The sequence below is a fragment of the Dreissena polymorpha genome, chromosome 12 (assembly GCF_020536995.1).
Source record: "Dreissena polymorpha isolate Duluth1 chromosome 12, UMN_Dpol_1.0, whole genome shotgun sequence".
In the NCBI taxonomy this organism is placed as follows: Eukaryota; Metazoa; Mollusca; class Bivalvia; order Myida; family Dreissenidae; genus Dreissena; species Dreissena polymorpha.
In genome coordinates this window covers 48,973,830-48,988,287 of record NC_068366.1, presented here as the reverse complement: position 1 = coordinate 48,988,287, position 14,458 = coordinate 48,973,830, and the positions used below count along the sequence as shown (strand labels likewise).

The window sequence follows — 14,458 nt, the reverse complement described above, 5'->3', positions numbered from 1 at the left end:
ATGCTTCATTAGCTGAGTGTCAAATGTAACGCTTTCCTGTTCAGAAGCATATTGGCGGGGTATATCAATTCAACGAATTTGCTTGTTTATTTGGTATTTACAGTGCGGGTGTAGCTGAACTGATACAGGGCCTTTCTGAACTATGGAAGAGCTTCTTGGGGTCTATCTCCTCCAACATCAGCGACTATCTTAATCTCGAGTATTTGGGGATTGTCCTGAAGTATCTTGCAGGTATATATTATTCCTTCCTTGACTTGTTTTTGAAAGTATATTTGTTTATATTATACCATAAACACTTAACAGTTTAATGCAGTTTCTCTCATGTTTTGCATTATTACCCCTTTTGTAATGCATATATACATGTATGTCATAGTAAACATTTAACGGCCATTTTGTTTCTTCGTACTGGTTCTTTATAAGTATATCATGACTTATTAGTTAATACCTCAAATTGACGGGAATCCCTATTTATTTGAATTTAAATACGGATTATGGAGACGGATGCTTTTGCCTTTGATTGGATTGCTGGTGATAATCGTTTTAATAGTCCTTTTAACATATTCTGTATTACAAGAATTGAATGGTTATTATACAACACCAAAACACTTTCAAAGTCTACATGCACAACAGATTTGTATACACTGGCGCATGAATAATGTTGTTTTTTGTGTGCTTTTTTCGAGTTTTGAGCGTGCTATGATTAGCGTTTGCCCCTTAATTATGCTAAGGTTGAATGAAAAGCACAGCTGTTAAGATTCGCCCATAACAATAACGCCATTTGTGAATATTTATACAAAAAATAGTACAGTTATGAGTGTTTATTATGTCCCCCTTCGAAGAAGAGGGGGTATATTGTTTTGCACATGTTGGTCGGTCGGTCCGTCGGTCGGTCTGTCCACCAGATGGTTTCCGGATGATAACCCAAGAACGTTTAGGCCCAGGATCATGAAAATTTATAGGTACATTGATCATGACTGGCAGATGACCTCTATTGATTTTCAGGTCACTAGGTCAAAGGTCAAGGTCACATTGACTCGAAATAGTAAAATGGTTTCCGGATGATAACTCAAGAATGCGTATGCCTAGGATCTTGAAACTTCATAAGTACATTGATCATGACTGGCAAATGACCCCTATTGATTTTCAGGTCACTAGGTCAAAGGTCAAGGTCACAGTGACTCAAAAAATAGTAAAATGGTTTCCGGATGATAACTCAAGAATGCTTATGCGATCATGAAACTTCATAGGTACATTGATCATGACTGGCAGATGACCCCTATCAATTTTCAGGTCACTGGATCAAAGGTCAAGGTCACAGTGACTCGAAAAAGTAAAATAGGTTCCTGATTAAACTCAATAATAATTAGGCCTATGATCATGAAACTTCATAGGTACGTTGATCATGACTGGCAGATGACCCCTATTGATTTTCAGGTCACTAAGTCAAAGTGACAAAAAATGTATTCACACAATGGCTTCCACTACAACTGACAACCCATATGGGGGGCATGCATGTTTTACAAACAGCCCTTGTTTTAAATATTTTGTAGGGTGTGGGTTGATCAGGATTTTTAGAATTGAATGTTTTTGTCATAAATGCTATTGCAGAACAAGAGAAAATTCACAGAAAACTTGCAACAAGCTTCATTGAGGGGGAGCCAAATCTTATTATTTGCCCTACAGGTATGTACAGAGACTGGATAACATGTGTAGGTCGTGAAAAAATGCAACAAACATACTATTTAAGACTATGTGAATCCAATACCATTTATAACTATTTGCATCCAAATGCATTCTAGTATGTATGAGCAATATTTTCAACAGACAATGTTTGAATAAAATTTGTCATATTTAATTGCTTTCAGAGGATATACCGAAGGTGACACTGTCAGTCTATATGCATGACAAAGAACAACCTCTTCCTTTGTCTGATGAAGTTTTGGTCTGTTCGTCGTTAACGTCAAAGGACGAGGTTTGGTTTTAGTTAATGAAATAAAAAGTCTTATTTTTAATATCAATCATACATTTCAGCAAATATATATATGGGATGTGCTCTGTGAAAAGGGGGTTTAATGCTTGTGTATAAATTGTCATCCCAGATTAGCCTATGCAGTCTGCACAGGGTTGACACTTTCCGCTTTTATGATATTTATTGTTTAAAGAAAGTCTCTTCTTAGCAAAAACATAGTTTAGGCAGACAGTATTGTCCCTGATTAGCCTGTGCAGAGTGCACAGGCTTATCTGGGACAACACTACGCAAATTCATTGAACTTTAAATTTCTGTTTTACGCCCCTTTAAAAAATGGGACATACAATTGCAACATCCAATGGGCTGGTGGTCGGGGGGACATATTTCTGCGGTGCAAAACTTGGTCCAGCATGGATGGATTTGTAAATAACTTGTCATAAATTATCAACATGATGAGACTTTTTACTTTGTGTCCTTCAACAAGGTCCTTAGGTTCAAGGTCAATGTCTAAATTCAAGATAAAAGGTCAAATTAATTAAGTTAGTACTAAAGTTAGTACACTTTGTTGTTCGGAGCATAATTATGAGCCAGAGCAATACTCACAAGTACCAGGTCATTAGGTCAAAGGTCAACATTACAAATCATAAGTCTTGAGCAAATGAAGTTTTTAGCTCGGCTGTTTTCGGAGAAAACTCAAAGGTATTGTCATAGCCTCTTCGTTGGCTGCCGTCCGGGCGTCGTGCTAAAACCTCTACATTGGCTCTAAAATTAAAGTGCTTCCACCTACAACTTTGAAACTTCATATGTACATGCACCTTGATGAGTTCTACACGTCACACCCATTTTTGGGTCACTAGGTCAAAGGTCAAGGTCACTGTGACCTCTAATATAAAACTTTAACTTTGCCTCTAACATCATAGTGCTTCCACCTACAACTTTGAAACGTCATATGTACATGCACCTTGATGAGTTCTACATGCCACTCCCATTTTTGGGTCTCTAGGTCAACGGTCAAGGTCACTGTTACCTCTAATATAAAACTTTAACTTTGCCTCCATCATCACAGTGCTTCCACCTACAACTTTGAAACTTCATATGTACATGCACCTTGGTGAGTTCTACACACCACTCCCATTTTTGGGTCACTAGGTCAAAGGTCAAGGTCACTGTGACCTCTTATAAAAAACTTTAACTTTGGCTCTAATATCATGGTGCTTCCACCTACAACTTTGAAACTTCATATGTACATGCACCTTGATGAGTTCTACACGCCACACCAATTTTTGGGTCACTAGGTCAAAGGCCCAGGTCACTGTGACCTCTAATATAAAACTTTCAACTTTCCCTTTAACATCACAGTGCTTCCAACTACAACTTTGAAACTTCATATGTACATGCACCTTGATGAGTTCTACACGCCACTCCCATTTTTGGGTCACTAGGTCAAAGGTCAAGGTCACTATGACCTCTAATATTAAAACTTTAACTTTGCCTCTAACATCATAGTGCTTCCACCTACAACTTTGAAACTTCATATCTACATGCACCTTAATGAGTTCCACACGCCACACCCATTTTTGGGTCACTAGGTCAAAGGTCAAGGTCACTGTTATCTCTAATATAAAACTTTAACTCTAACATCACAGTGCTTCCACCTACAACTTTGAAACTTCATATGTAGATGCACCTTGATGAGTTCTACACGCCACACCCATCTTGGGTCACTAGGTCAAAGGTCAAGGTCACTGTGACCTCTAAAAAAATATTCTGACAAGCTTTTGCAGCTGAGTGTGGCACCCGTTATGCGGTACTGTTGTTTGTAAATACCCCAAATTACCGCAGCTCAATGTCACAATTTAAGGTTATGGATAAAATAAGAGAAATGAGGAATTGTTCTATCTATACTTGATTTTTTTGTTTAATTGACAATGGTGACCTCACACTTGCACTCTTGTTTAAAAAAAAGTTTATGACCACATTAAGTCTACAGTGGGGCTATATTTACAACTGAAACATTTTATTTTTGCAGGTGGACATATTTTGGCGTAGGGCAATATTTGGAGCTGGAGGAAAGATCCATTGTCTCGTTAATGCAGATTTGTTGGACTACGATGTCAGTGCGGCTGCAGAACAAAACCTGGAGGAATACATTCTGGAGACAAAGCACAAATCTGGTAATAAAGTTTTTTTCTATTTGAAACAATTTAGTATAAATTGTGTTTTAAACTTTAATCAGTTTTGGCTTGTTTTATTTAAAATGGTACCAGGGGCAGTTAGAAGAAATTTAGCTAGAGGGAAGAGTGTGTGTAAGGTTACTGACAATGAACTATTTTGGGAACTGGTTTTTTTTTAGTTTGTTTCAAAATGCACATGCTTCTGTTATTGAACAAGTTCACATCTTATTGTTTCAGATTTGAAATACAGACTTTTTGTAATATGTGGGTTGGACAATGAATATCGCTCTCCATTTGTGTCGTCTCTGGACAAGTATGTTCGGCAGGTGCAAACTGTCAATCCAACATTACTGAGAGAATATGTTGCAGAAAAATTAGTAGTCCCCAAAACAAGAACACAGTCTGCTTCCAGCATTGACTTTTATAGGTAAGACTAAATATCATATCCAAGGCCAACAATGTATGTTAATTGCAAAAGTATACACAGTTTCATATGATGTCTTTAAATGAAACTAAAATAGAACAACTGTCCTCATGCCAAAATTTGTCAGCAACAAAAAAAAAGCTTCAACACCCATTACACTTGACTGGAAGTTACATGTTTGCTTGAATATAAAAACGTAGATGTTTTGAGTTTTTATGGTGGCAGCGTCCAGGCTTTTGTATGTGTGATTTATATGATTAAGTTCAAGGTCAGAACCATGCAAAATTGTTGTTCGCTTAATACATCAAGAACAAAAGTGAGTTATTGTTATGAAACTACATATACAAATAGCTTACATCAAGACAAAGCTTGAGATTGCATATAAATTGAATATGATCAAGATAACTGTTACTCTATGTAGGAAAATTGTTCTGCAAAAACAAATTAAACAAATGTCATAAAACTAAATCAATTGATATCCTTACATATTCTTATATATATCAAGATGAAAAAAGGTTGGGGTAAAGGTCGAGGTCGCTGAAGGTTAAAAAAAATCAGTATTCTTTGTATTCTTACAAGCAGAAATGAGTTGTGTGCTGTCACTAGCTCGACTATTATATATGAAATATATATAGTGGAGCTATCCTACTCACCCCGGCGTCGGCGCTGCTACTTTGCGTTTGCGTACTACCCCAAATATCTCCAATGTCCCTTGACATATTGCTTTCATATTTTGCATACCTGTTACCCATCATGACCCCAACCTATAAACAAGAGCAGACAACTGTATCAAGCATTTTTACAGAATTATGGCCCCTTTTATACTTAGAATATGCATATAATTGATAAATCTATGTAAAGGTTTGACAAAACAACACTTACCTGACATACTACAATGTACTCCACTCAAACCATCCCCCACGACCCCCCCCCCCCCCCCAGAACCCCCCCTCCCCCCAAAAAAAATAATTTTTGTTTTCTTATTTTTGAAAGATCATCTATTAAATGATCACACACCCACATTATCCACCCCCCCTCTCCATGATGGCTTACGTTATACTGTAAAGCACTCGAATAGTCGAGCGCGCTGTCCTCTGACAGCTCTTGTTTTGTATTATAAAATTGATCTCCAAAAAATTATTCCTGGTATGTTGCTTCCCCGCGTCAGAGGGTTTAGTCACAGATCTTTCCCATCAGTAGATTGTGGGCTTTATTCTGAATGTAAGTTTAATCCACGAGTTATTCATATTAAGTGTATTACCCATTCAAGAATGCATTTTAGGATGACAAATGTTTATATTCATAGGTCATCAGCACGTATTGTGAAATCGAGTCGGGCAGGTGTAGGAAAGAGCTTGTATGTAAAACGTCGTGCTGAAGCTCTGTCCATTCAGTTTGGTCAGAAATTGAAGAACCTGGATACCAAACTAGTGTCCATACCATTACAAGAAAAGAACATTGACATTCATGAAGTGATTCAGATATTACTTGTACACACACCGACACCGGGAATAAAGACGGCGAGGATATTTCATATTGACATCTCCCACGAGGTTGGTTATGTATTGCTGTTTTTTAGCTAACCTGAGAACAAAATGGTATTGTGGTGAATGGCTGTCAATGATATTTTTTCAAAAATTGTTCAATACACCCCCAAACAGAAGGGCCAATGTTGCTAAAATTAGACTGGTATGCTCCTGGCATAAAGCTTTTTACAAAAAAAATCAAAGAATTCCTACCCATCTTTTTTTCAAATTCATATGTGCTACATCTTAGATATGAACCATGACTGTTTGAACTCTACCAAGATTATTTGAATATGGAGCATACAATCAATTTTTTCTGCCTGATAAGGTTGAATGTCAAAAACCAGAGCAGGTCATATGTTGTCATTATATTTTATTGTAAATTTTTAAATCTTTTTATTTTATTTTTCAAATTATTCCATCAATATAATTTGACCTACTTCATGTGAAAATGGATCTTATATACCATGTGCCAGCATAGCTCTAGATAAGCCAGTGCATTCTGTTAGTCTCTTCAGGACCTACCATGTCCGCTAATGAGACCTCAAATCCTTGCGTGACTTTATAGCAGACAGTATAGCTCCTGTCTATACTGCTCAAATGTGCAGTCTGGGATGGAGCTACATAGCACGCACTTGGCATAAGACCAATTTTCTTATGACGCAGCTCATTGGTGTCAGCATTAAACTACAAACCTATGCTGATAAGCTATAAGATACTTAATGCAAATTATTATAGTGTGTTACAGTAACAATAGGATGAATGAACAAAGGACATCATGACCACCCTCATGTATATAATCTTGCGAGTTTATTTCGTTTGTGGTTTTTGAAACGCTACAGTTAACCTCAAGGAGTACCCTTTTTATTAAGAATTGCTAATTCTATATATTGGATCAAACAATTACTCTTTGATTCAAGTTCAGAGGTAATTGATGCCTGTCCTTTGATCAGTCATTATGATTGCATTTACATCGCATAATCGATGTTGAATTACCTGATCATATTAATATGGGCTCATGCTTATTTATATCAATATAAGGGATGCAAGATGCGTCGTATCGCTCACATATGGTGTGTTTCTTGGTTTATTCTGTTTTAATTTTATTATTAATATTTATTTATAATTTATTAAATTAGTTTATTTATTTGCTTTCTTAAATAAAACTTGCCTCAAAAGGTAGTGGTAGAATCGTGGATGACGTAAATTACTAACAATCCTTTTAATTTCTGATAAAACAAATAAGACGTAAACTCGTCATTTTAATACTAATGCTATGCTTGATAAAACTGCTACCTATAAATACTTTATTTTCGCGAAAAATCAGTGTTGGATATTAGTTTTAAAAACTCAAAATAAGCCATCCAATGTCTAAACAGAATTTGGTCGCAAGTTCGATAAACGTTTCAATTGCGAGCCCCAATTCCCCGCAGTTTGCTAGTTAATTTTTCGCAACTTAAACAAAACAACAGTGCCAATTATAAAAATATACCCCTTGTATGTTACATACAAAGGTACTGATTTATTGCTTTGTTTCTCCATTGCCTTGTTTGTTGACACGTTATTTACTACCGACGATGGTGCGGCATGTTGTTCTTGCTAGTCGCCAGAGCGAATTGGCAGTATGTCACGCGCAAAACGTAAATTCGTACAAAGTGTATTATGGAAAAGAGAAAAAAATATTCAAAGAAAAGAGCATACTACATTTTTTTCAGGTTAGCCTTTTCCCGAAAATGTAACCGGTTAACTTGTTGTTTTGGTAGGCTAACCGGTTAATCTGTTAACCTCTTGCATCCCTTATAAATATCATTGAAATTGTTCCCAGTCAAATAAAAATGTGTGTTTCTCCTGTGCAATGTTTAGGGTCTGGAGTGATTATCAATTTAAAACTGTAGGTGCAAGAAGGAATAGACTTCCTTCTGTTCAATCTTCTTATCCTGAACTGCCTGATGGACAAGAACGGCTATGTATGGAGAAGGAGCATAGACGACATGTGTTTAATTGAAACGATGCCAATCATGAAAGTGACCCGTGAAAAGCATGTATGTTAGATAAATATCACTGTTATTTATAATGAATAATTTCATAGAAAATACATATTCTTTGTGTGTGAGTAGGTCGACTATATATATATATATATTAATAATTATGCTACATTGGTATTGTGGTTACTTGAGCGTGTTGATTTTGAGGTCAACATGTAAAAAAATGTAATAATGATGTGTGTTTTTTCAAATCACTTTATTATTATTATTGTGGACGTTTTGACCCGCAATCTTAACTTCATAGGATCAAAGGCCGTTGTATCATCAAATTGGTTGCAGAAAATATGTTAAAACACTCTGAACCTACAATCATCAACATTGGTTTGGAGGTTATTTGAATGGAAAGAAAGATGCATATTGATTTTGAGGTTTACACGTTTAAAATCAAGGTCACCTGAGAACTGTTTCCACCAAATATGTAGAAAAAATCTTTAGATCAAATAAATTAAAAAGCTAGTAAATCTTGACGAATGATGATCCATACTGATTTTTAAATCAAGATTTCATATGTCAAGGGAAAAGGATGACTACATCAAGGTTGGGGTTGTGGGGATAAATGTTTTAAAAACATAAAAAGTACGAAAATACAAAATATATATCTAGAACGCTTTTGTTTGTCACGGCTAATCATTATTCCAACTTCAAGATTGTTCCTTATAAATATGATGCAAACAAAACACTATCGATGCCAAAGTGGTATGGGTGGTACATGTAATGATGCTTAGTTATAGAGCTTTCTTGTTAAGATGTATGTTTTTTTATTAAACTTAATATAAGGAGATGCAGTACGCACATCCGATGTTCGACATACTACCAGACGTGATATGTAGATCACCAGAAGAGAGTTTTGGTGTATATTCTGGCGAAGCACGCATCAAACCAACAGGTAGGATACACACATTTTGTATTGTTGCGAATGTTTTAAGCTGGCTAGTGTTCAGATGTTGGACTACTTATGTTCTGAACAATTCATTTTTTAGCTCGGCGTTTTCGGAGAAAACCCGAGGTATTGTCAAAGCCAGCTCGTCGTGTCGTCCGCCGTCCGCGTCGTGCTAAAACTTTAACATATTGTTAAGGTTTTGAACATTTGCTCTTAAATCAAATTGCTTCCACTTACAACTTTGAAACTTCATATGTAGATGCACCTTGATGAGTTCTACACGCCACACCCATTTTTGGGTCACTAGGTCAAAGGTCAAGGTCACTGTTACCTTAAAAAAAAAAAAAAAAATATGACAAGCTTTCATTTATTCAACACTGCACCGATAGCCGAGTGTGGCACCCGTTATGCGGTGCTCTTGTTTTATTTTATAGTCATCAGTCATCACTTACATTTTTACTTAACCAAGTAATTTACTTTTGCCTGTCTGTACTTTTAAACAGACTACAAGATGACGGACCAACTTTTTGACGAGAAGCAGTTTAGAAGTCTGGTCTTCCAGCGCACGTTCCAATATCTGCAACGACTCGACACTGGTAGAAGCATGAATGATGTCAACCCTGGGAGTCCTGAAGGGGATCCCAAATTGTGTTTGCATGTTTTATTACGGTATGAATATGCATTGTAGTTACCACTTGTGAGTTTATTGATGTTTAAAAAAATATGTAAATGAAATGCTTATTTCACTAAGTGTAACGTTACCCATGTTAAGAAATGACAATACCGCTTATCAAACTAGTCAATTGGTATAAAGTTGTGATCTATTTATGCAAGGCGTTGTGGTGTGAAGAATCCATCATGGTCTGAGCTGCATCACTTTGTGTGGTTCCTCAACACTCAACTGGTGGACTTTGAGCAAAATGCGTTTGTGGGCACGGCTGCAGCAGAAGATCTTCCTGGATTTGCAACATTTGTTCTGCGATTCCTGATGCAGATGTCAAAGGTGTGCATTTGCGTAATGTTCAACTGTGTTGACTTAACACTTCTATAAGTAGTGTTTTGAATAAAACTTGATATTATCAATCTGTGCATCTAATATTTGAATTGTTGTATCGCAGGACTTTTCAACAAGATCACTCAAGATCAGCGAGGAATCGCCGGGTTGTGCACCATTGGATGACATGAACGAGGAGGAAGAGGAAGATGAGGACACTGTCTTGAACCGCTTATCATTGAGACGAACTTGGGAAAGCAGGTTTGAATTCACGAAGACTTCTATTGACTTATATACATTTTGTAATTATATATACTTCTTTTTGCAATTGTAATCAATATATTATCAAAACACCAGTATTAAGAAATGTGCAAATGGTCATTAAGTGAACGTTGGTTTTGCTTATCTCTAAATTTGGTAAATGCTTATGTATATATGTACACACACTGAACATGTATTCTTTAGCATCAACTTTCTGGCTTTAAAGCAAGACTGATTATACATTTCCTTTTCAGCCCACATCCCTATCTGTTTTTCAACTCGGATCACTTCACCTTTACTTTTTTGGGGTTTTTCATTCAACGAGCTACAGGGAATTTAATAGATCAGCAGACTGGCATGTTACTTGAACAAGGCATAATGGCACAGAATTTGTATGATGGATTAGTGAGGAATCGTGCACCATTACAAGAAAACTTTGACTGTCTCCCAAGGTTTGTGTAGTAAATGTTTATGCTACAGAGTTATATATTGCAATTTTTGATCGTTTTAAAACTCGGCGATATTGAAGCGTGCATGTTTGGTTTTCTGTTTCGAATCTTTCACGCCAAAATATATGCATGTGTTTGCGTTTTTGTCTACACTTACAAATAACAATTCACTATTGTTTAAATACATGTGCACTTTCATATTGTTTATAGAGACCAAAAAATACTAAAATTGTGCAACATTATGGGCATAGAGTTTCCACATGATCCAGACAGTACCTATGAACTTACAACAGACAACGTGAAGAAAATCATGGCAATCTATATGAGATTCCGGTAGGTTCTTTTCAATACTTATACAGAACGAATCACAGATCATATGTAGATATTTACATACATGTATATATCATTTTAGCTATTCAATAGTTTTGCACTTAGCATTGCATTGCATTTTTGTTTTTTACCAAAGTGAATTGGGAACACCTGTCTGTTTTACTGATATCCATAGTATATATGACTGAGCATACAAAAATATTTACCAATGTCCTTATAATATTTTAGATGTGACATTCCTGTTATTGTTATGGGTGAAACCGGTTGTGGTAAAACACGTCTGGTCAAGTTTATGTGTGCTCTGCAATCTCCACCAGGAGTCAACGTCAACAATATGATCCTGATGAAGGTAATGTGAACATATTATTTTTTATACCCCCGGATCGAATGGTCGGGGGTATATTGTTATTGGCCTGTCTGTCTGTCATTGTGTGTGTCTGTGTGTCTGTCACAAAACTTTAACCTTGGTCATAACTTTTGCAATATTGAAGATAGCAACTTGATATTTGGTAGGCATGTGTATCTCATAGAGCTGCACATTTTGAGTGGTGAAAGGTCAAGGTCATCCTTCAAGGTCAAAGGTCAAATATATGGCTTCAAAGCGGCGCAGTAGGGGGCATCGTGTTTCACAAACACAGCTCTTGTTCTCTGTGGATACATTTACATAAAAATTAAATTAATTACATAATGCTTAACTTAGTTTAATTGTCCACAATGCATTCAAGATTGTATAAGTTGTTTAAATGTTTTTAAGGCCAAGTTTGTAAACAAAACTGAATTTCACAAAATGAATAATGGGATAAAATAATATACACTACTTGCTTTATTTTACAAGAAAATAGTTTATGCATTCTAAGATAAAAATCATTTTATAATATGTTGCCTGTTTGTTTGGCCCTTTTTGATTATTACACTGTACATCATAATTGTAAGTATTCTATATATCCATATGTTGGACAGGGTTATTCACCAATAATTATAGCGCTGTTTATTAAAATGATGTCTACTATTAATACTTTGTATGGCTCCAACATTTGATGCCCACTTTGGGTTTTATTGTCCCCTACTGGTTTCACCAGAGGGGGCTTATGGTTTGCGCTCTGTGTGTCTGTCTGTGCATCTGTCTGTCTGTCACACTTTTCTGGATCCTGCAATAACTTTAAAAGTTCTTCATATTTTTTCATGAAACTTTAAAAATGGGTAGATGGCAATATGGGCATTATGCACGTCATTTCATGTTGTTCCTGCGTCAAAAATTATGGTTGCTATGACAACAAATATTAATTATTTTTTTTAAATCTGACAATAGTGGAGCTGGTAGGGGACATTCATTGCTTGGCAATAGGCTTGTTTTTTTTCTAGATTTTTAACAATTTGTTTCTATCAAATTTCTTGTTTTGTATTATATTTAATTTTATTATATTAATCAATTTGTGTTAGTATAGGGCATGACTATTAAAAATATAATTTACACTAAAGTTGGAATTCAGTTTGTTCTTACCATAGTCTCTTCAAGCATTACAGAAACAAGTCATCTAATTAGGGTAATTGTACACCATGCAAAACAAGGCTACAGCCATATATGTTATTGATATAATTAACAAACTGTAATGATTCTGGTTTTTAACATGCCCCATTGACATTTGAATTGCATATAGATACACGGTGGAACAACTAAAGATGACATAAAAAGAAAGGTGCACACAGCGGAAGTGATAGCAAAGAAAAATGTGGAGGATTATGGCCGCCATATGTACACGGTACTGTTCTTTGATGAGGCCAACACCACTGAAGCGATCGGAATAATCAAGGAGATCATGTGCGACAGATCTATATGTGGCGAACCACTGAAACTGTGCGAAAACCTGAAAATTATTGCAGCGTGCAACCCATACAGAAAGTAAGATACATTTTAATAGTGCAACTCGCAAGACAAAGCATGTACATGTATATGACGCATTATATTGCAACGTCATTTATTTAATTGAATGTTGTACTTATATTTTATTTGCCTACTTGTTTGTTAATTAGACACCCAGAAGAGCTGATAAAGAAGCTAGAGCAAGCCGGTCTGGGCTACCATGTTGATGCAGACGAAACAACAGATAGACTTGGACGAGTACCAATGAGACGCCTGGTACTGTTGTTTTTGTAGTTTGTACTAAACAGATCCGGGAGTTGCCCCAAAAGATTAAGCTCCTTCTCTTCTATTGTTAAAGGATTAATTTCCATACATCCATATCACATAACTCGTTAGGTGCTCCTTTGAAAATTACAAAAAAAACATGTGTGTGCTATTGTGTATAACTATTAAAATCGCTTAACACCTAATTGCCAAATGTGATAATTGGATTATAGTGCAGTGTTTTGTCACCATATTGGAAATTGGGCCGAGTAGGATTGGGAAAAATGGTGTTTAGACTAAAATTGGGAAATGTGTGTTGTTGTTTTATGCTACATGTAACAAATACCTTAAAATTGAGAATAAAGATGTTTTCAATATGATATTTACTCAGGTTCAACTTATAGAGCTGGATGGGGATACCTTAATGTTTAGTTTTTTTAATTGTTTTTGAAACTATCAATTTGAATGGCTTGTTTGGGAGAAAATATATACTTTTTCCATTGGGAATTGAGGCTATTTGGGAGAAATATATACTTTTTCGATTGGTAATTAATCCCTTTAACGGCCCCGAAATTTGATCTAAAAACAACACTATAGTGAAAGTTAATTTACATATATGGAAGCACCAGTACTGCTAGACATATATTAACCAGTTGATTAACACTGAAAGCTATTTTTATTGTGTTTTCTCAATGATTGTGGGTCAATAATGAAGTTACTCAATTGGATTATGTCACCACTGAAATAAACATTCATGTTTTGTTCACTTATGTCATTGATAGACAAGTATAAACTGGGTAAGGTGTAACGTTTGCTCTGGGTTATCTACAAATATTGAAGATATTGATAACTTACCAGATGAATTTCTTGCTCAGGTGTACAGAGTCCAACCACTTCCACAAAGTTTGCTACCACTTGTATGGGACTTTGGACAGCTAGACACTGAAGTTGAGAAGTTGTACATATGCCAGATGGTCAAAAGAGCTGTAGGTTTTACATGAATTGTATTGTTTGTGATGTTGGCACTTTAATAATGTAAATACTTTTTATGTGTTAACTGATACTTGAAATCATTTCAATGCTTTCGATTTTTCATTAGTTGCCTTCAGTCATACTTGTGTTTTTCAATGCTTCAACGGTTTTCCTAGGTGGTTGAAGAACGCCTGCCAAATAAACCTGGCTTGGTGGAAATTGTGAGCAGTGTCCTTGCAACATCACAGAAATACATGCGGGATCAAAAGGTGATACTGCATTGCTGTTATTAAGTATTTCTGATCATTC

The 14,458-nt window shown here is 35.9% G+C and overlaps 1 protein-coding gene across 1 annotated transcript in view; it reads left to right on the top strand.

Annotated features, from left to right (window-relative positions):
• The window catches only part of LOC127853314 (E3 ubiquitin-protein ligase rnf213-alpha-like), a 95,141-nt gene that overhangs the window by 31,483 nt on the left and 49,200 nt on the right, over window positions 1–14,458 (top strand). The window contains exons 22-39 of the mRNA XM_052387731.1: window positions 104–231; window positions 1,609–1,683; window positions 1,866–1,972; window positions 3,999–4,143; window positions 4,381–4,570; window positions 5,874–6,120; window positions 7,989–8,135; window positions 8,916–9,024; window positions 9,522–9,687; window positions 9,853–10,021; window positions 10,137–10,273; window positions 10,528–10,725; window positions 10,933–11,055; window positions 11,281–11,401; window positions 12,711–12,952; window positions 13,084–13,189; window positions 14,053–14,163; window positions 14,326–14,418. Coding sequence (XP_052243691.1) covers window positions 104–231; window positions 1,609–1,683; window positions 1,866–1,972; window positions 3,999–4,143; window positions 4,381–4,570; window positions 5,874–6,120; window positions 7,989–8,135; window positions 8,916–9,024; window positions 9,522–9,687; window positions 9,853–10,021; window positions 10,137–10,273; window positions 10,528–10,725; window positions 10,933–11,055; window positions 11,281–11,401; window positions 12,711–12,952; window positions 13,084–13,189; window positions 14,053–14,163; window positions 14,326–14,418 — 2,614 coding nt within the window. The remainder of the gene's footprint in view (window positions 1–103; window positions 232–1,608; window positions 1,684–1,865; window positions 1,973–3,998; window positions 4,144–4,380; window positions 4,571–5,873; window positions 6,121–7,988; window positions 8,136–8,915; window positions 9,025–9,521; window positions 9,688–9,852; window positions 10,022–10,136; window positions 10,274–10,527; window positions 10,726–10,932; window positions 11,056–11,280; window positions 11,402–12,710; window positions 12,953–13,083; window positions 13,190–14,052; window positions 14,164–14,325; window positions 14,419–14,458) is intronic.